The sequence below is a fragment of the Paralichthys olivaceus genome, chromosome 16, assembly GCF_024713975.1.
Source record: "Paralichthys olivaceus isolate ysfri-2021 chromosome 16, ASM2471397v2, whole genome shotgun sequence".
In the NCBI taxonomy this organism is placed as follows: Eukaryota; Metazoa; Chordata; class Actinopteri; order Pleuronectiformes; family Paralichthyidae; genus Paralichthys; species Paralichthys olivaceus.
In genome coordinates, this window is record NC_091108.1 from 18,450,027 (window position 1) to 18,470,392 (window position 20,366).

At 41.2% G+C, this 20,366-nt stretch overlaps 1 protein-coding gene and 1 long non-coding RNA gene across 13 annotated transcripts in view; both read right to left on the bottom strand.

The window, feature by feature from the left end:
• Positions 1-5,043: 5,043 nt before the first annotated feature.
• Positions 5,044-7,501, bottom strand: LOC138405183 (uncharacterized). The gene is made up of 2 exons (XR_011238867.1): positions 7,100-7,501; positions 5,044-5,747 (listed from the first exon to the last, which is right to left on the bottom strand). It is a non-coding gene; the product is annotated as an uncharacterized lncRNA (long non-coding RNA).
• A 2,803-nt stretch (positions 7,502-10,304) lies between these two features.
• The window catches only part of rnf220a (ring finger protein 220a), a 163,248-nt gene continuing 153,186 nt past the window's right edge, over positions 10,305-20,366 (bottom strand). For 7 of the 12 annotated variants that reach the window (XM_020108917.2, XM_069510852.1, XM_069510851.1 and 4 more), the window contains 2 exons: positions 16,785-16,859; positions 10,305-12,641 (listed from right to left, as the gene is read on the bottom strand). In XM_020108917.2, coding sequence (XP_019964476.1) covers positions 12,570-12,641; positions 16,785-16,859 — 147 coding nt within the window. In that variant the 3' untranslated portion in view covers positions 10,305-12,569. Of the gene's footprint in view, positions 12,642-16,784; positions 16,860-17,284; positions 17,480-20,366 lie in introns of all 12 variants that reach the window. The other 5 variants (XM_069510846.1, XM_069510849.1, XM_069510845.1 and 2 more) reach the window with 1 other exon arrangement.

Consider the following 20,366-nt stretch of genomic DNA (forward strand, 5'->3'; position numbering starts at 1 on the left):
ATCTAGATTTTATAGATATAAAGAACTGTTAAAACTGATAACTATGTTCTTTATTTTAGCACATTAAGGGTCACTAATAGTTCATAGGGATGGAATAATTAGTGTCCAGATTTATACAAAGCTATTGTTTTTTTTATAAAATTAGAAAAAAAGTGATATAAACTTCGGGAAAGAGAGCAGCTTTGCCACTGCAAATGTATGTGTGTGTGTGTGTGTGTGCATGTGGGGGTGGGCAAGCAGGTAGAATATCACAAGTCTTTTAAGAGATTAAGGAGCAACAAAGCCCCTCCACACCAACACACACATACGTACGTACGCACACACACACGTTCCACACACCCCTGTTTGTCCTTTTCACCATTATCTACTGTTGTCATCAGCCCCCTTTAAAGATGTAGGGATCCTGTGGCAAGACCCCCCCTTTCCCCAAATCACACACACACACACACACACACACACACACACACACACACACACACACACACACACACACACACACACACAGAGAGGGCCAGTGTTCTCCCCTGGGGGGCTGACTAAGATGAAAGCTCGAGTGGTGAAGGCGACTGAAGGAGCAGATACAACAGGTGAGATGACCTCGCTCACCATGTTTCCTCTCATCTGTATATTCCTTTTCTTTCATTACTAAGTCTATCACTCAAGCAAACTACTGTATATTTATATCCGGCATCATTGTGATAAACAGTATCTTGAAATTCTTGATTCTTAATATATCTGTTTTTGAAAAATTTGCTCAGTGGTGTACAATTTTTACTTGTGTAGGTGGTGGTTCACATGCGACCTGACATTTGTATTTGACAATTTAACTTTTCTGTCATATATACCTGCAACCGATTTGCAGCAAACTAGGGTTTGAGCTTATTTCTGAGCTTCAACTGGTAATCCAGCCCTTCTGCTAATCATATCATTTTAAAACAGGGCAAATTAAAGAAGAGACATGTAATAAAAAGACAAAAATATAAGTTTACTTAAATAGTAAGAAGCATCTACAAGGTCTTGCATTCCACACTGGAGGCCAGACAGCGGCTCTTCTTCCTCTGCAGGCTGCGAAGCTCAACATGGACCCCAGGATTCTCTGCAGCTTCTACAGATGCACCATTGAGAGTATCCTGACTGGCTGCATCACCGCCTGGTATGGCAACTGCACTGCCCTAAACCGTAAGCCTCTACAGAGGGTGGTGAAGTCTGCTCAACGCATTAACAGGACGGAGCTGCCATCCATGGATGACCTCTACACCCAGCGGTGTAGGAAGAAGAGCAACCGGATCATTAACGATCTCTACCACCCAAAACATATACTCTTCTGTCTGCTGCCATTTAGCCAGACAGTTTCATCCCCCAGGCCATGAGATGTATAAACTCCTCCCATCTGTCATAATTCATCTCTCTGCACCTTACAATATTTGCACAATATTTGCACTACTTTTGTTTTTGCATTTTTTATTTTTATATTCTATTTCATTTTTTATATTTTATATTTTGTTTAATTTTCGTAAATTCAGAGCATGTCTAAAAGGGGAGCCTGTGACTAAAGCTGTCCATTGCCAGCAACTGCTAAATGTAATTGTTGTGTGACAATACAACCCTTGAACCTTGAGGAGGGGCCTTTGTTATCAAACAGTGCCACCACGTGGAAAGTTGGATTCACTGCAGGAGGACGGGGCAATGATATTATTGACATCATACACAGGTGAATAAAACTATCTCTAAATATGATGTGACTCAGGGAACAAAGACATTAGGTAATTTACTCATTGCTGCAAACCCTTTTAATTTGCAAGAATATTAAATGGATTTCAGCACCTATATTCAGCTGTTCAGTGATGTGATTCTTTATTTGGGTCAAATTATTGCTCCTATTGTATAAGAAGTCCCTGTTAGTAGTAGATAATTGTATTCAAAATGTTACTAGAAGAGCTGCGTAATATTATAATCTATGTAAAATCTTAATTTGATAAAGGAGTCACAGCAGTCAAGTAAATGCAATGTAGTAAAAAGTACTATATTTCGGCATACAGTGTATATAATGTAAGCGTAAGAACATCAATACCTAAATACAGCACATGTGTATTTTATCATTTCATTAATACTCAGTCCTATAGTACAATGTAAACAGGAAACAGAAACTATAAGAACTCAGCTCATGGTTTAGGATGGAGCTTGCTGATGAGCCTTGCTGGCTCACAACCTGGAGCTAAACTATCACAAACACACACACACCCAGACAGACTCCCTTGTTAGAAACTCTAACCTAATCATCACAGCCAAATACCAAACCTGTACATAAAACTAAACCTAACTGTAACCATGACCCTAAAAGTCTAAAAACTATTGAGGGTGTGTCACAAAGTAAGGAATGGCCAAAATGTCCTCACTTTTTAAACTTCACAAAGATATAAGTACAAATACATACTTACAATACATTTAAATATTATAAAAAATGAAATAGATGTGATAAATAATCTTGACCATTACTAGTACCAATAGAATAATAATAAAAGTCATGAAAATAATAAGTAATTACTGCATTTTTCTAAATACTCACATGCTGTAAGTTTGTTAAATAAAGTAAAGTTTGTTAATAATATTTTAAAAAATCACCCAGTCCTTGTGAGTTTTTTGATATTTTTATATCCTGTATGGAGCTACTGTATATTCATGCCAAAACAAACAAAGCATGTTTTACAAATTCCCTACCATTCACTTGTAAACATAGTGTGGTTCGCAAATACAAAACGCAGCTGACAAACAAATAAACTACACATTTCTAAAAAGAAAAAAGCCTTTCACATTTCATAGAAGTACAAAAAAATGTTTGTTGACAAGAGCGACTTTCATTTCTCTCACTCTCTTAGTGCCGTCTATCAAACTAAGCCTATATTTCTTCCACATCAAATGTATGTGAATTCTGTTCAATATAAGGTACTTTAACAGTGGATTAGTCCAAAACTACACAGTGAAAGTACTTCATAGTAATTGTACAACTGTACCGAGTTGTACATCTGTACAACTGCAAAAACATGAAGCTCATAAACTACTCAAGGCAGAAATAGCAGTATCAGTTGTCAGAGTAGATAATACTAGACTTTGATTCCCTTTAAGTTACAGCAGTGGGTCTTCTAATTTGAAATTTCTCTACATTGATAAACAGTTCAGATTTAGTGGGTGCTTTGTTTTGATGAGATGCTGGTAACATTTTTTACACTTCATGTAAATATAATCCAATTTCATTTTCACGTTATGATTTTTATTGCCGTGTTAAGCAATTTGCCAAAATTTTACCATCAGCCCATTAACCGTCGATTGACGATGTATTTGCACGTGTGTGCATGCACACGCACATTTGATGGGTTGGACACCAGTGTCAGTGTAAATATGGAAGAGCCTGTTGCAAAGAAGAAAACAATGTGTGACATCCTTACAGTGATTTGAGACGGCATGTTTTCTTCAAAAAGCATAAAGACTTTCAAGAACGGTCCTTGTTAATGTTCATGCCCAAGAACAGGAAAAGACTGGTGCTCCACTGACAAGTTGTGATTCTGTTGTCGGCAGATAGTAGGGGTGTTCCAACAAGGGTACCTCACGATTGGATTCCATTTCGATTATTGGTGCCACGATTCTTCGATTATTGCGATTTTTAATGCTATTCCATATAAGATTGATTTTGTCTTCATCTGTGGCTACATTTGTAAATAAATAGCGTATCAATTAACTCAGTTCCTCTAAAACAGGGGTGGGGAACCTTTTTCATATAAAGGGCCATTTCAATTTTTATAAAGTCCTCCGAGGGCCATACTATTGTGATCACATACTGAGGGATGCAAAAAAAAAAGTGTATAACCACTGTGTTACTAAGCCTCATGATTGCTGCATAAAATATCATATAAGATTACCCCATGCAGTAACAGAGTCGCAGTTAGGCTTCATTTGACATATTATAGCTTATTTTGCCATTTGCACTGATAAAAATGTATACAACATAGCCTATTGTACATACTTTGCATATGTTACTTGGTGTGCCAATTAACATGAGCATGTGCTAATTGGCTAAACAATTAGACTAACCATGTGCATTGTAGAAGCCACAAATATTTATTACAAATGTTATATTTATTCATAGAAAAGGATAGGATAAGATGGCGCCATTTAGCTACTAATACTGTCAACATCCCATGTCAGTTTAGCCCAAGTAGCCTTAAGAAATATTTGCAAGGGCAACTTACCCTCGTGGTGGCGCCATTCCTCCACATTTGACGAGAAGAAATCGTTGGAAGAGCAAATCTGGTTTTATAATACCGCGCATGCGCTTATTCAGTGTAAAGTTACCAACTCAGGAAATAATAAAAATGCATAATTCAATATATATAAATGAATAAATACATAAATATTAAATGAATAAATACATAAAGGGTATACTACTAATTTTTTTCCAAAAATTATGGATCAAAGAGATTTTACAGAATTTCTCAAAAATGATACAGTAAATATGCTTGATACCGAGTGAGTGAACAGTCAGGATGGTCCTGAGGACAACTTTTGACAACCTTTGTCAGACATTATGGAATAAAGGGATTTTAGAGTAGAGTAGCGCCCGTATACATTCTGTAATACGAGCGCACTTGAAATCAGGAAAAGACCAACGTCTGCTCACTTGACCGCAGTCTCAACTCGCCGAGGTTAGCATGATTCGAGCTGTAATGGTGCTCGAGATCTGCCTTTTTCATCACCGCCAGCGCCTCGCCATGGTGCATCACTTGTCATCCATGTCAATCACTCTGGCCCAATGCAATGACACATACATCAACATTCTGTATTCACTGACCCTGACTTTTAAGCATCGACGTTAATTAATCGATGCCGAATCGTCACGTGAAGCATCGCGATGCATCGCCACATCGATGAATTGCACCCACCTCTAGCAGATAGAGCATTTAACAGCTTAAGAGCTAGAGATTTCCCACAGGAGTTACACTTTGGTAATATAGTAGTCCAGGATATTTAACAATGATTGTGTCCTCCTCCTTTCATTCAGTCCAACTTTATTAGCATCTGAGAGCACTTACAGGAGCACTTACTTGTCAGGGCCCAGTCTAATAATTTCTCACCTTTGTCTGAGCGGAAAAAAAAAGCCAAACACAGCTTTCATTTAAAGGCTTGGACGCAGATCTGAGCACCAACTAGCTGTGAGAAAGATCATACTGTTGTAATTCTTGCTAATTAATGTTACAGTGAAATGAGCTCTGGTGTTTGGCAGGATCAGTTTCTATAACACTGTTTAACAAGGGTATGCACACACACACACACACACACACACACACACATACACACACACACAGGCCAACGGCATCTGGCAATTTACTCATAGCTGCCTGATAGCAGTAGTGGGATTATGTGGAGTTTTACAGAGAAAACATTGACAGAAACGTCCTGTAGATGGCAATGCTGCCTTATTGGTGTGCATCACTAACCAATGAAACGAGAGACACCTCCAGAGTTTTTCTGTGGACTTTCTCCGCCCTGTCTGCAGAAGGTCCAGAGGGGTCGATGTGAGAACACAGCAGGAGATCCCTCTCTTCCTGCCTCTGCCTGCTGCTCCACCCCTCACCTGAATCCTGTGGAGGATTCTGTTGTGAACGTTTTTGAGCAGAAAATCTGCTGAGCTGTGTGAAAGGAAAACTGCGGAAAAGTCCTGACCCAACTCTCCAGGGATCCCCCGCAGGACATGTCTGAAAGTGGATACAGAGGACTGGTGTGACAAACGCCCAGATTAAGAATACACAGAATGCACAGGTTCTCAGTGGAGGTTTCTACCTGCTGGAAACACCTGTAGTTTATACAGGATTTACACCAGGCTACAGATTATGATCATAAACCGAAGGACAATAACAACACCTGTAGTTGAGGTGCACGATCACTCATTAAAATCTCAACCTTGATTCACAGCTATTGCCATTTCATGTCTAAGGGCACAATCACACAGTAAATGTTTCAGAGGTGAACATTTGACTCTAATTGACTTTCACTCTGTGCGAGCGAGGAGTCAGAAAAAACATTTGCTTCCTGTGGTGAAGCAAATTGCAGCGTGGCTTCATGTGGAGTTCAACTTTGCTGAACTTTGACCCACAGTATTCGCTTAAACTCCAACTTTGACAACGTACAGTAACTCCACACGGCAAAAGTTTGTGGACAAAAAAACTATGAAATGAATCCATCAGAAAACAGAGGGTGGTGATTACAAGGTTCCTATTCTGTGGATATTTTTCAGACAAGACGATGAAAATCAAAAACATGTACGTTGCAAGCTGTTTTTTTTTTTACAGAAGCAGCACCACAGGGTAACAACAAGGGAGAATCCCCATCTTAGTTCCATAGCAAGGAAATCATGATTTACATTTTTCCAGCATCTTGCAGCCCTAACCTTATATTCTCTATATATTCTCTCTATATATTCTGAATATTTATACCACTTGATTGCAACAATACTTTGCTGGACCATCAGCAATCAAATCATTGGCCTACAGTGTATCGATGAGTGTCACACACAAGCACACATTCAGCCTCATCTGCACCAAGTTCACTTCAATGATTCAGATTCTTACTCTTCATTCGACATGAGAGCAACAAAACCAGGCCAGTAAAACTGAGCACAAGAGTCTGGTGACACGTGCAGATATGAGGAGGGTCAATAAACAGCAGAAAGAAATAAACTACAATAATCATTATGTTCATTTTGATAAAATGATGAGAGATGCAGTCCTATAGTTGTGGATGTACTCAGTTTATGAGACTGAGTCAGGATATCAACAGACAGAGTTTACAATGATGTGTGATGATCTCTGAGTAATGGATGTAGATCATAATTAATGTTTACTTGTATTTTCTAAAACAAACCTAAACAGTATATGGACAGGACCATGACACCAGCTCTGACCACATGGATGAAGTGTTTATAGATATTCATCCCAGCCTCTGTTTCAAATTCATTCACTTAATTAATCAATAATCATAATTGGTTGAAACAGTTATCTAAAGGTAACTGATCGTTAAACAGGTGAAGGTAGGATCACTGGAGACTCACGTGTCCTCCTCCTGGAGAGAAGATGATGAAGGAGGCTCAGTGAAGCTGATGAAGGTAGCTCATTGAAGATGATGAAGGTGGATCAGTGAAGATGAGGATGATGGTGGCTTGATGACGATGATGACGGTGGGTCAGTGGTGAAGATAATAATGGTGGATCACCAAAGATGATGAAGGTGAGGGTCTCGGTGAAGATGAGGGTGGGTCAGTAGAACAGGTGAGGGTCTCGGTGAAGATGATGAAGATGAGGGTGGGTCAGTTGAACAGGTGAGGGTCTCGGTGAAGATGATGAAGATGAGGGTGGGTCAGTAGAACAGGTGAGGGTCTCGGTGAAGATGATGAAGATGAGGGTGGGTCAGTTGAACAGGTGAGGGTCTCGGTGGGTCAGTTGAACAGGTGAGGGTCTCGGTGAAGATGACGAAGATGAGGGTGGATCAGTTGAACAGGTGAGGGTCTCTTCTTCCTGATGACGTTCGGCTGCTCTCGCGTTACCTTCCTCCTCCTCTGCGCCGTTAGCATATCGTTGCTAATGCTAACAGACTGACTTTGAGTGGATGGAAGTTCCTCTGGAAGCTTCATGTTTTTCTTCTTTCTCTTCGCTGCTCCACAGTTTGTTCTCTCTCTCTCTCTCTCTCTCTCTCTCTCTCTCTCTCTCTCTCTCTCTGCAGGTGTGTGTCGCTCAACTTCCACAGTTGTCACGTGACCTGCTGCGTCATCATCACGATCCAGACATAATGAATCATCATATTTGTAATATTTTACTATTATTTTTAACAATTTCTTTCTTTGTATCTCAACACAAACACGCCCAAATAATTTAATCATTGAAAATATTAAGTAACAAAACGAACAAACAAACAAAAGAATGCTGCCACAGCTGGAAGGGATTGGAGGCCACCTCGAGGCCCGGGAGTTACCATTATCATGTTATTTTGAAATAATACATCCATGCATTGTAATTTTAATAAATCTATAAATCTAATACATCTACATAGACGACCTGTGCTTAGTGCCAGTGTGGTGGTCATTGTAAAAGGATTTGTTTAGTTTTGCTGTTGTGTTTCACATTATGATTATGGTTCAGTAAGACTTTGAGTTGGTTGGCTGGCTGCAGTATTGGTCAAACACATTTTCCCCAAAGATGGCTTATGTCATTTTGGGTACCTCTTATGACAGTGATCTATGTTCAGGTGATAATTGTCCCTGTAAGTTTGGTTTTAATTAGCTCTAGATGCTATAAAAAAGGTCATGATTGGCAGCTGCAACTGACTTATGAATGGTCGGGGTCTCAAAACTGATGCTCCATCCCCCGATCGCCACTGCAAAGACTAGTGTGAAGGAGTAGAGACCCATCATCCATCTTTACATACAGTCACATGGTTTGTTCTTTCTCTAGAGTACAACTGCATATTGTTGCAAGATGATTTGTTGGAAAATCCTGTATGAGCATTTTATTTATTCATACAGGCAGTGGGCTTGGGGTGATGTGGATGTACTCACACTGACTTTGGCAGGAATGGTAAAAGACATTGTGGTGGAGAGATCAGAATAAGCAGCGCGCAGCCTCACAAACCAAAACTGATCAGTTGGCGAGCAACACGCACCTCCTGCTATGGTTTCCTCACTTGCAATACAACTTTATTAGCATCTGACAACACTTGTCTTAATGACTCACTCAAACAATGACCTAACACATGCAATGTACGTGTGGTTCTTTCACCTTATGGAAAACAGACTTATGGTAAGTATGGCAGCATCTCCAACTAAGCTATGTTTCAAGCATCCTGCCTCATCAGTGCTAACAGATCTATAATCTATATCATAATAATATGAGACATTGAACAAATAGATTTGTGAAAATGTGAAAACATTTTATAGAGTTGCATATGTAGAGGTCTAAGATGTTAAGCACCAAAATAATCATCCAGTATGACCTTTCTAGTGACAAAAAAAATGCTGATTTGCCAAATGTCAATTGCCCACCTCACAATTAGGACAAAACAGAATGTGAGCACAGTGTGAGCCATATGACAATATTACTGATTACTCATATCAATGCAAGATGCAGAGAAACATTTGAAAACTAGATCATGGCCGTTTTTGGCTGTGTAAACCTTGTTAGATATGGAACTCCAAAAAAATGACATTTAATTTGACATTTAACGGATTCAAATAATTTAAAATGTTAATGCTTTTACAAACCTTTACTCTCCAGTCACCTCTGTGTAACACCCTGCATAAATGTCTGCTGCATAAACTTTTAAACTCCAGAGGGGAAAAAGCATATAAACGTGATGGGTGTTAAACTATTGGTAGCAATTATTGTCACTGACATGCTCATTCATGCATGAGGCGAATAAATTGGGGATCAACTAAAAAAATGCTGCATATGGCAACACCATAGCCTGTATATAAAGACACTCCACAGGATACATTTAAAGCCAATACTGGTTTGTGATGCTAGTGTGCTGCTGTGTAGTTTTAATTGTGGACCTGAGTGCAGTGGTTTCCAACCAAGGGTGGCATGTAGGGATGGGAATACAGCAGCCACCAGAGGTGTATAAGGAAAAAGTGTAGAAAAGCCTAATTTACCTTATTTGAACAAGGGGAATAAAGGACTAAACAATATATAGACCAATATAACTCCTGAACATTACATATTATGCTTTAGAGTGTATGGGAACTAACTCACCAAGCAGAGATTAGTTTTAAAAAAAAAATCAATTTTTAAATTGCTAGAATTATTGGATCAACAGTTGAAGCAGTGAAAAGTTTCAGCTGAATGATGAAAGAACTGTGGCCCTAGTATCATTAAACATGACCAATAACAATACCCACTTTCATGTTAGTGAGAGTCGTGAAATAAAATCCTCACATTTGGACACATGGTGAACATGGTGTGTGGTCTCCATGGGGGGAGTCCACTTCACTGGTCTGCGGGTGTACATCAGGCAGGAAGGTTGGAAGTCACTGCCTCAGTGAACACACTCAATATAAATGGAACCTCATTAGGTTGTGATATTTCTCCTGCATCCAAGAAACCCTACTGAGTTGCAGCAAGGTTATAATTTCCAGCAATGGAAGAATAATAAAACCCTTTCAACGACTGAAAACAATAAAAAATAAAAACTGAATTGTTTCCTTGGCACACATGCATTGGCAGCAGTGAGAGTGGGTTGAAAGAAGAAAAGCCAGCTGAGGGTCGATTGAGATTTACAATCATTTAATTAATGTCAAATGTAGTTTACAAACGGGAAAGACATGTACCATTTCCAAGAATATACAAGACACAAATTAGTTCCGACACAAGCCTCTTGTGCAACTTGTCATCTTTGGGGCAGGTTTGAATCAACGGAAAATCAGAGCAATCACAACGCGAACGCAACAGCGCAGCATCACACCCTCTTTTTCCTACTCATGTTTTTACCCATTAGCAGGATGTGTAACTACACATTGAGCTAAACCCAGAGGGGACAGAGTTAAAAGGAAACAAAGCTTCATGAGTAGAGGTGAGCTCAGCTGTCACGGCTGATCCACTCATGCTTTTCTCGCCCCTGGAATTATTCACAGAAGGATCCCATTTCTTTCTGAAGGCAAACGAAGGATATTTAACCCGTTTACATTATTTCACAGAGGATGGAGATGATCAACTTCAGATGCAGAAAATAAAGTCTCATGAGAGTGAACACCGACACTGAGATGACACACCGTCTATTAAAAATGCACATGAACAGTATGTGTGTCTTTAGCATTAAGGCCGTCTTCCTCCCTTTTTTTTTTTTCATCCAGTGAACAGCAACATTTTTCTTCACTGTCTTATTTTACCACCCAGGTTGTGTTAACAGGACCACTCATGGAATTTCCAAAAGTTTTATTTTTTCTTTTTTTTTTTCTTCTATTTTTTCTCAGCATTTCTTACAACAATACAGACGTCACAGAATACATAGTTTTACGAACACAAAAGCACACCACCACCTCGGCCGCTGCCGTCATAGAGGGAGGGAGGAAATGTAGAGGTTGCCAGTTCAGCCTTCTTTTTCCATCGACGTCCCTCTGCTGTTATAACTTCGAAAAGAACCTGCCCATAACGGATGCCATTTTGGGGACCTTTTTTTTGCAGCATAGCAGAATGAGAATAATGGGGAAAAGCTTTATTTTGAGACAGGTAAAACAAAACGTTGTCTAGACTATGATCTGAGCATGTTGTTGTTACTCCGACTGGGAGGAAGCAGAAGCGGGGGTAAAAGGAAAAAACAAAACAAAACGAGAGGCTCAGTTGGACGTTGTTGCAACTAAAGAGCAGTTCTATCATTCTGCTTGTTTGCAGGAAACTTTGGGCAAGAGGAATCTCTTACACCACCTACATCTTCACCATCTAGTCTCAAGCTGTTTATTATTTACTTGACTTTTTTTTTTTATTCCTGTACAGTGAAATAAAACTTTAAACGGCTCTTCAAATCGTCTTTTTTTTTTTAAAAATACAGAAGGCTTCTTTTATCCGAGCCATTTTTTCCCCCAAAACATCATTCCCAAACCCTTCCAACTAAAAACAGGACTTTGATATTATATACGTCAGTGTGTGTCTGATGTTAACGTGAGACTGTGTTTGCATCTGTGTGTGTACGTGTGTGTAGGTGTGTGAACTCTATGTCATTTACACTCAACATTGTAAACATACATAGAACTATATTACATGTGCTTGCACTGCATCTTGGAGGGGGAGAAATTTTGGTTTACTTCACTAGAACACCACGAAAAAGGGAAGAGGGAAGGGCCAGCGAGAAGAAGAGAGAGAAACAAAGAGTGTCAAACTCCTTTTCAAGGTTGTGAGGTTCTTCTCAGTTTGGTTGAAAGCTCAGTTTTAGTGACCCTTTTTTAAATTCTCTTAAGCAACAGGGGCATGTGGGTAGAGTTTTCTCTCTGGGATAGAGAACAAAAAAAAAAATTCTGTCTAGACTTCAGGGTCGAGCCTGTTTGTCCAGCGCTACTGAAATGTTGAAGAAGAGCTAGAGAGAGGGGAAAAAGAAGTCTTTATATTCTGTAGTAAGAAGTTCTCTGAGGTCCAACTCCAGCAGCGTGAAGCCACCGTGTCTCAGAAGGGCAGAGCCAGGTGCTGGGCGTCTCCACTGACTTCATAGTCCTTCAGTGGACGATTCCCCACGTTACATTTAGAGGGGAGTCGTGTTAGTGAGGCAGAGGAAACAAGTCAGTGAGATTCCAGGTCTCATTTTTTCAATGCGTGGCCATGCAGCCAGAGAGTCAGTGAGTGCTGCTCAGTCATTTCTGCAAACCAGTTTCCATTCAGCAGAGTCTCATGTCTCTGTACACTCTCTGATGGGGTTTTGAGCAACGATCCAGGCCATGAGAGAGTGAGGAAAATAAATGGCGTTCAACGGGGCGAGTGATGAAATCCAAAATGGCGGAATGGATTGGAAGGATGACGAGGCGCAGGAGGGGGGCAAGGGTGCTCTTTACAAGTAGACACGCCGCAGGTCTCCGGGTGAGGTGATGGTGTTGCACTGTGGGCACAGCTTCTTGTTCCCCTGTGAAGGAAAGAGACACGAGAGTTAGTTTGGTTGATGTGAAAAAGACTCAGTAATTAACTCCGCTAAGGAGGTTGCGGTTTTACGGTTCGTTTATCTTCATAACACAAAAACTACGGGATGGATTACCACAAAACATGAAAGAGTTTGGTATTGGTCATGAAAGAACCCATTACATTTTGGATCAGGGCGTGGATCCAGGAATTTTATTCAATCACTTCATTTAAACTTGTGATTTTTAACATTTTCACCAATTTCTTAGAAATTACTTCATGGGTCTTTATGAAAAAAAAATCAGGCACAGAAAATCTGAAGCGCTCAACACCACCGCCGCTGTATTTTCAGCCAGGAAAAACCCTGCAACTCCACCTCCTCCTTCCATGTGAATCTAAAGCTGCCTGTTTTTGGCATGGACTTCCCCTCTTCCTCTGCACTGCTTTGATAGTTCGCCATCAGCAGTAAAGCAGCAGGTGATAATATGCAGCACAGGGCTGACAGTGTAACAACGCTCTGACTGGGTGGTCTCCACCACTGTCCTCCAGCTCTCTGGAGTTAGTTGGCTGCTAACCCCTGGATGCAGGCTGATTGCTGAGAGCTTCCACTGGTCTGTTACTGCATTGGTTGCAGATGAATGAATGTATATAAATGTCAAACTACACTTTGCAGACGTATGCTTGTCTAAGTCGTGGGAAATTAGTTTATAATCTCGCCTTCTGTTCCTGATGTATGGAGCTGAACAATTAGCAGAAAAGGGTTTTTGCAGAGAATTATAATGTGAGATAACTTCATCATTTCATCCTGTTCGATATTTGTTTTAATTTTATGTTGGTAGGCAAACTAAATGATAGCACAAAATGTGCTTAGTGAGGTCAAAGTGACCTTGACCTTTGACCAGCAAGTTTGTAGAATTCGCTCCAAGTATATGATGTATTTCTGATTGTAGTATATGACATATTTCTGATTGTAAAATCTTTTTCCTTGCTCATTCTACTGGAATCTGTGTAGGAGTGTGTTGATATCAGAAATCCTTTATTGTCTTTGTAAGCACTGCATAGAGATGAATTAGGAGCTCTGCTATATAAATATGACACTGAAGTATAAACCTAAATATACTGTGATATTTAAATGAATAGAATACATAGCATTGATATGGTACTGCACATGAGCAATGGTAAGTGTCTTTGCCAAAGGAAATGCTGTGTGTGTGATATTTAACACAGGTACAACAGAATTTAGAGATCGCATAACTGGAGCAACTGCACCGTACAAATCCCTGCTGGTCAAATATGTTCAGGTTCATCTGACACCAAAGATTTACAGGCTTCTTTTCCTGTTAGTCCCTCAATAAACTGTTTGGACTGGTTAGATAGACAAACGGGTCCAAAGGGTGAACACGTACAGATGAGGACTAAGGTGATGAAATAATCAGACAGATGTCACACCCTCTTGCTAAGAGGATTTGTGGCTCCAGAGAACTCAAACACAGTTTTTTCAGGTTTCAAGAGAGAATGAACAAGAAGGAGAGGTGTGGGGGTGAAGAAAGGAAGAAAGAGGAGAAAGGGTGGAAGATGTGGAGAAAAGTCTGGGATCCTACATATGGTTTAAAATAACAGGTTTCTATGATAGGGGGCAATTAGTTATGTCTGCCAACAAGGTTTATTTTCATTTTGTTTGTCTGTGTGTAGCAGTAGTACATAAAAACGTGTAAGGAGGATGTGGTATAGATCAGGAAAGATATAAAATTCTGGTGTGGATCCAAATGAATGGGCACACTTCCCACAGAATTGATTCAATCTATGGTGGTAGCAGGAGAGCATGTGCACCAACATTGCTCTCACACAACAGACAGTGACAGAATAAAGATGGAAAGCTTGCGTCTCTAGCGTGAGAGAGAACTGCAATGGATGCACAACTCTCACATGCACAACTGCATCTAAAACTGAGCAGATGGTAAAAACTTTATGGACAATATCGCGAGTGAACACGCAGAAAACAGCTAAAGGATTTGATTAGTCTAACTCGCCGGATGTTGACAGCGGCTGTAAGCCTGCCACTGACCATGTGTTTTGAGTGTTGGATTGTGCAATCACATTGTCAACACATGTCTTTTACTGTTTTTGTGGTGGTGGTGGTACTGAGGGTTTCCCTGGTGTCGTATAATTAACATACGCATGTCTCCATGAACAGATGAACAGTCTGGTTTCTATCCAACCTGGTCTGAAAACCAGGTGAGCATGTGAAACACAGTTAAACAGATAAATGTGAAGAGATTAATTAGTAAAACATGATATTCTCAGATGTATCCTGAGGAATAAATTTAAAAAAAACTTTGAACTGTCCCTGACAAAGAGACACCTGCCATATTCACAAGACACTAACAAGAAGGGTTCTTCATTCTTGCACGGTGAGAGGGGGCCCTCCTCTGGTTTGTTTGTTCGCCTGTCAGAGCTCCGCACTGCTGTTTGCTGCGGTCGGTAAGTGTGTGTGGGTGTGTGCCTGTCACGCTGCGCTCCAGCTGCCTTGCTCATTAAAGCGGTGAGGGGCTGGGCTGACGTTAACTAGATTCCCAGGCATTTACTTTGATCAGGTTGGCTCTCCCACTTTTATAGCTGTCTCCAGGCTAAGAGTTTTATGTCCTGGATATTAGACCAGTGACGGCAGCATGCACACATTATGTGCAAACGCGCACACATGCCAGCGCAGACACACAGTACACACACAGGTACTTGGCATATGCAAACAATGGGTCTGAATCAAGAACGCTTTCTCACAGTCTCTCTTAAAAAAACTGAAGAAAAGCCCCATGAGTAATTTATAAAACATAGCTGTTTTATTTGTAGCAAATCAATTTCTTTATGAATCAGTATTGATGTTAAATTGGATGCATGGGCTGAATTAGTCTAAAGTTCAGCCTTGACAGTACAATCTAACTCTGATAACTCGAACTTGCTGGAAACAAAATGTGAACATTTTTGTTTTGGGATGTGATTTTTCATATTTTTATTGCTCTCGCTAAATATCAATCAACACTGACCCAAACATTTCGTGAGGCTGTAACAGGGGAAAGATGGTGACAGATTTTGATGTACTTTGATCTTTACCACTAGAGGGGTCATACAGTCATGCTACGTTAGCTCAAAGCATGAAGGAGGCTGATGGGAATTACCTCATTAGCTTCTGGGGCATTCACCCATGAACTTAAATGTTGGGCGAGCTGAAACTTTGAGCTGTTGAGGGAGCTTTATTAATCGTTAGAAGATCAGCAAGAGATTTGAAGGATCCAGATTCATTGCCTGGGGAGCATCAATGTCATGAACGAGGCTCATTAATTGCAACGTATTTCAATCATTCATCCACAAACCCTTTCCCTTGTCTTTGTATTTGGGCCTATAATTATGCTAAGAGTGTAAAGTTAATTGAAAGTATAACATTAAATGGAGCTAATGGTAGGGAAAGGCTTGTTAATAATTTTTGCCCTGTGTGCGTCAAAAGTCAACGAAGTGTGGAAGTGAGAAGGAAGAGGCATGAAGGAGAAAAGGGATGGTGAACAGGAGATAAAGTAAATACAGTGAGTTAAGACTGGAAATGAGTCAGAATTAAAGAAGGTGGAGAGGAACGGAGGAAGAAACAGTGAAGAAATTAGAGAAATCCACTGAGGAGTCTTGTTTATCCTCCTCCAGCAGGAACCCTGCTTTTCCTCTGTGCTCCATTTACCACATTAGCACCAGCTAATTACACACTACTGAATGTATTAGACTAACTAATAACCAAGAAGACCGCTGTGGTGTATGTCTGTGTGTGTGTGTGCGAGTGACCTGAGGCACTATGTAGAACTCATTGGAGGTTTGAGTTGACCACTTTATTCCAACAAGCCTTTTGGGGACCATTCGGTCTAAGCTTCCCCAGCTGAGAACTGGAAGTGTTTGCATTGCCTGGATTAGTGTGTGTGTGTGTGTGTGTGAGAGAGAGAACAGGTCATTTGGGAAATATTTCCATTTTAGTTCCTCCCTTTGGGGCACGAACACAGAAACTCACTGACTATGAAATGAGGCTGCAATAACTACATGTCGTGAGGAGCTGCTTGGTGTGTGTGTGTGTGTGTGTGTGCATGCGTATATCGTGTGAGAGAGAGTTAGTGCATACCAGAGTCCTGAGCCAGCATTCTTCACAATGGACGTGCCAGCACTGGATGGAGGTGAGCGGCATCGTGTAGGAGTCCTACAAAAAAGACAAAGAAAGAAAGGAAAAAGTAATTTACACCAAATCCACGGGCACTCACACACACACATACATACACATGCCAGTGAGCAACAACCAGAACAACACTGCACATTTCCTGACCAACCAACATCATCAAACCACTAACCAGCAAACGACACAGCCAGCAGCCACAGAACCACTGAGCAAGGCAGCATGGGTGGGGGGGGGGGGGCAATGAACCGGCAACCTGCATGTCAAACACACGCACACGACATGGGGCAGGCAACAAGCAGAAACAGAGGGGAGCAAGCAGAGGAGAAGATGAGGGAGAAAGCCATGAGTGAGCCCATCCTGATGGGCGCTCCTCTCTTTTCCTCTCGAAAAGAACGGAGAGATGGAGGAGGGAGAGGAGGAAGAGGGAAGTGGGGGAGGGAGTGCCTTACCCTCCGTAGGGGCTGTGGGAGGAGCCTCTTTATGCCGCTGCCGTAGCCACCAATCACAAGGCCCCTGTACAGGCAGTACAGGCCGAGGGGGAGGGACTTAGGCTGCCGCTCTCCGACCTCACTGGCCAGTGGCCGGGGCCCTGGCCACGCCCCTAGGCTCTTGATCTCTGCACCTAACTGGATAGCAGGCTTCCTCTGCGGAAGGGGAGGGGTGGGAAGAGGAGAGGGGGGGGCGAAAGGTGGCAGCTGATCACAGTGCCCGGGCTTGTACTGATCGCGCGCATTCACAAATGCAGTGCAACATGAACACGCGTGTGGACAACACACGCTAAACCACTCACACAGATATAAGAGCGTGCACCAGGAAGAGCCAGGCAACCATTGTAAGAGGGTTCAGATGATGCAGCCCACGAACGTACAGTACCTACACATTGTGTACCTATGGCTTAAGTATGTATATAGGCGTACTTTGACTAGCTGTAGCAAACGTCACATCACCACACCTCACAGCTTGATAGATTTCGTAGGTAAAGGTACAGTCATAACTGCAGCAAACATGTGCCCAACTTAGAGTTAGTTTTGAATTTGTTTTCTTTTCAACCTAACCTAGAATTTTGTACATCAGGAATTGACACTGCACTAAATTTTGCGACACCTTTTCTTAAGTGAAACTTGTGGAGTAAGGTTTGTAACAAATTCAGTTGAAAGTGGATAAAAAGAGATTCAGACTTCATAGGTTGCGTGTGACATGTAATACAGTTCTCTATCACATAAGAACTAATCTTTCATTCTTAAGTCTGTGTTCTTATCACTCAGAAACCTTTGTGTGCCTGCATGTTCATCCCCTGCTACCTCCATAGACTGAATTCATTCTATGGGGAACACTGAACATTAAAATTCTAGAATATTGTTCTGTCATTCACCACTTTTTTCGCCTGGACAGCCTTTGAAATTGCCAATAATATTAATTTTGTTAATAGTGTTAAGGTCTGCTACAATTGTTTCTTATTTTAAAAGCAAACTAAGGTAGGGTTTCATTTTTATTTTGAATAATTCTATTCTATTAATTAGTTCTCCATTACCAATTACATTTTTCTAGTCATATTTGTTTTTATCTGATTTGTTTATTTCATTCTATTCTATTTTTTAAAAAATTCACAAATATATTTATACATATGACATATTCAGATATTTTTTCATGTTTCATCATGTCATGTATTTGTTGTGTATCTTTGCTTTTTATCTTGATGCACATTGAGTAATCTGCTATATAAATAAACACTAAAATAGTGCCTCTAATTTAGAGAATAACTGCAGGAATACTTCCTCATGTCTCAACAAGACAAATTTGAACGATCCTTCTATAAATGACCAGTAGATGGGGGTAGACGTCTACTGACAGGACTGGAGCACAGCGCCGAGCTCGCTCCACACACAGGAGAGGACAACAGACAACTTGAGACAACTTAGCTTGAACAGGAGAGCACTTGTTTCCCACTCACATACAACTGCCAGAGCATCAGCAAGTTATGATCCATAACAACAACCTGACAGCTCACGTGCTAAAGACTTGACGGCAGTGCTCAGTGTGATCTGGTCTAGGTGTTTAGGGTGCAGTGGGAACCTCTGGCTTCTCTTGACACTTGCTAGCGAGAGTAATCGGATGACTTTAAGATCAGACGCATGGTGACAGGGACGGAGTGCAGTGACAGGTTAAAAGACAGACAGAGACAGATGAGACGCCTTGTGTGCGTTTCTCCGTGTGCCTGAGTGTGTGAGTGGGAGACGTGGGACAGTGACAGATGAGCAGAGAGGAGCCTCGTGTCTACGGGGCAGTGAGTGATCGATCGCCGTGTCTTGCCCTCTGTGTCACCTCGGGCACCCGGCGACCTTTAGGAAGCGCAGGCGTCGGTAATTACCCACTTCCCTCAGACACGCACAAACACACACACACAAGCACAGGATGCCGACGCTGCACTGTCCACAAAATTGAAGGATGACAGGATGGGTACCTGACACAAAGTGGGGAATGCAAGCACTAATGTGGAGGGGGTGGTGTAGGTTCAGTCACACCTCAAGCATCTGATGAACACAAATATTGACGATGTCGCTTGTTCTGCCTGATATTGTCAAGGAACGACATGCGGCTCATATCATTGATCTGCGAGTCCAATCAATCACCTATACAAGCTGTGAGGCACAGGAGCGTTGTTTCACTTTACAATGATGTGCTGCTTCCTCCATTTTATGATTGCAGCTGCCGTGTGTCAGAGTTTGTGCAGAATTGACCTCTTTACTGGCCCTGCACAGTCATCGAGACAATGTATTATTTGAACAGAGGTAGATTCTCATTCTTCATCTGAAGCTTTTCAGATGTTCAAGTGAAGTAATCAGCACTGGAAACCATTCAGCCAAGCAGACAACCCTGTCAACTTTCAAAGCCATGCAAGAGCAAAAACCACCACAAAAACACAACACTAACACAACACCAGCAGCACTCGCACGGTGAAAGAGCTACTGACACATCAAGAAACTAAAGGAATGACATGCAGACGTATCCAGCAGACATCAGGATACACCAACCAACCAAGATTTGGAATCTGGTCATAAAACTGAATGGATTTTTGCTTGATGAACAGTATGTGAGTAAAGTGGGCAAAGGGCTGTAAAATGTATACCCAAGCACAGAATGATAAGTATGATTAAAGATTACTTCCAGTGAAAATGGATCATTTAGAAGAATCTGCATCTCCACATATTTTTTGTCTCAAAGACACATAAACTAACATCACAACATTGTGATGTTGTGGGAACTGTGTGGTTTCTATATAATTGTTTAAGGTCTTGACCTTGCTATGTTCAGTGCCTTGAGATCAGGTATATGCAAAAACATGTTCAGTCAATGTGTCCACATGGTCACAAGGAGTGCCTGAGGAGGAGGATCCAGCCACTGAATTGGGACATAGCATCTGTGGAAATTTGCTATATTGGAGAATAGGGGGACAGAGACATCCTCCTTGGAATGTTTCCTCTGGGATAATGTGAAATCAGCTACAAATAGCACTCACCGCCAAACCTATAA